Consider the following 630-nt stretch of genomic DNA (forward strand, 5'->3'; position numbering starts at 1 on the left):
TATGTAAGTATGTATCAATATAGATAGATATCTATACAAATATCCGCGATTACCCATGTATATCCGCATGCAATTCCCGCTTCAAATAAAAAATAAAGGAGTGAGACAGAAAAGCATCTCTCCCTTTCTCCTCCTCCTCAGGCATACAGAGAGAAGAGAAGAGAAGAGAAGAGAAAAGAAGAGAAGAGAAAAGAAGAGAAGAATGCATTCTCGGACTACACACAAGTTCTCCGCTATAAGAGAGAAAACTTTCTCCTTCCTTTTCCTCTTTTCTTCTGTTCGCCTCTCCATCCTCTGTAAAGATCTTTCTTTCTTTCTTTCTCTTCTCTTTCCTAACTCTTTCTCTCTCTATCTATCTCTATCTATCTTTAATCTATCTATCTCTTTCTTTGTGTCTTTTTCATTCACTTTTTGTCTTTTACCATATGCCATTCCACCACTTAGACATTTTGGTGACTAGGCTGTCTGCTTCTCTCATGTTCTCTTGGACTTCTTTCGTGCGCGAGAGAGACCTCGAGATTGTCTCCCGCTGTATATACAGCGAACACAAAGCAGACTCGCCTATCGCACCCGCCTCCGATGCCAACCGACAACTCTGTGAAAGCTAAATAAAAAAGAAAGAAAGAAAGA

General features: G+C 39.8%; 1 protein-coding gene across 1 annotated transcript; it reads right to left on the reverse strand.

Moving 5' to 3' along the window:
• Positions 1–424: 424 nt before the first annotated feature.
• CSUI_011506 (snare region anchored in the vesicle membrane carboxy-terminal protein) lies at positions 425–604 on the reverse strand (the record flags this gene model as incomplete). The annotated part of the gene is made up of 1 exon (XM_068071604.1): positions 425–604. A coding segment is annotated over one exon (180 nt), but the record flags the coding sequence as incomplete, so codon positions are not given.
• Positions 605–630: the final 26 nt, after the last annotated feature.

The sequence above is a fragment of the Cystoisospora suis genome (genome assembly GCF_002600585.1).
Source record: "Cystoisospora suis strain Wien I chromosome Unknown contig_12636, whole genome shotgun sequence".
Taxonomy (NCBI): Eukaryota; Apicomplexa; class Conoidasida; order Eucoccidiorida; family Sarcocystidae; genus Cystoisospora; species Cystoisospora suis.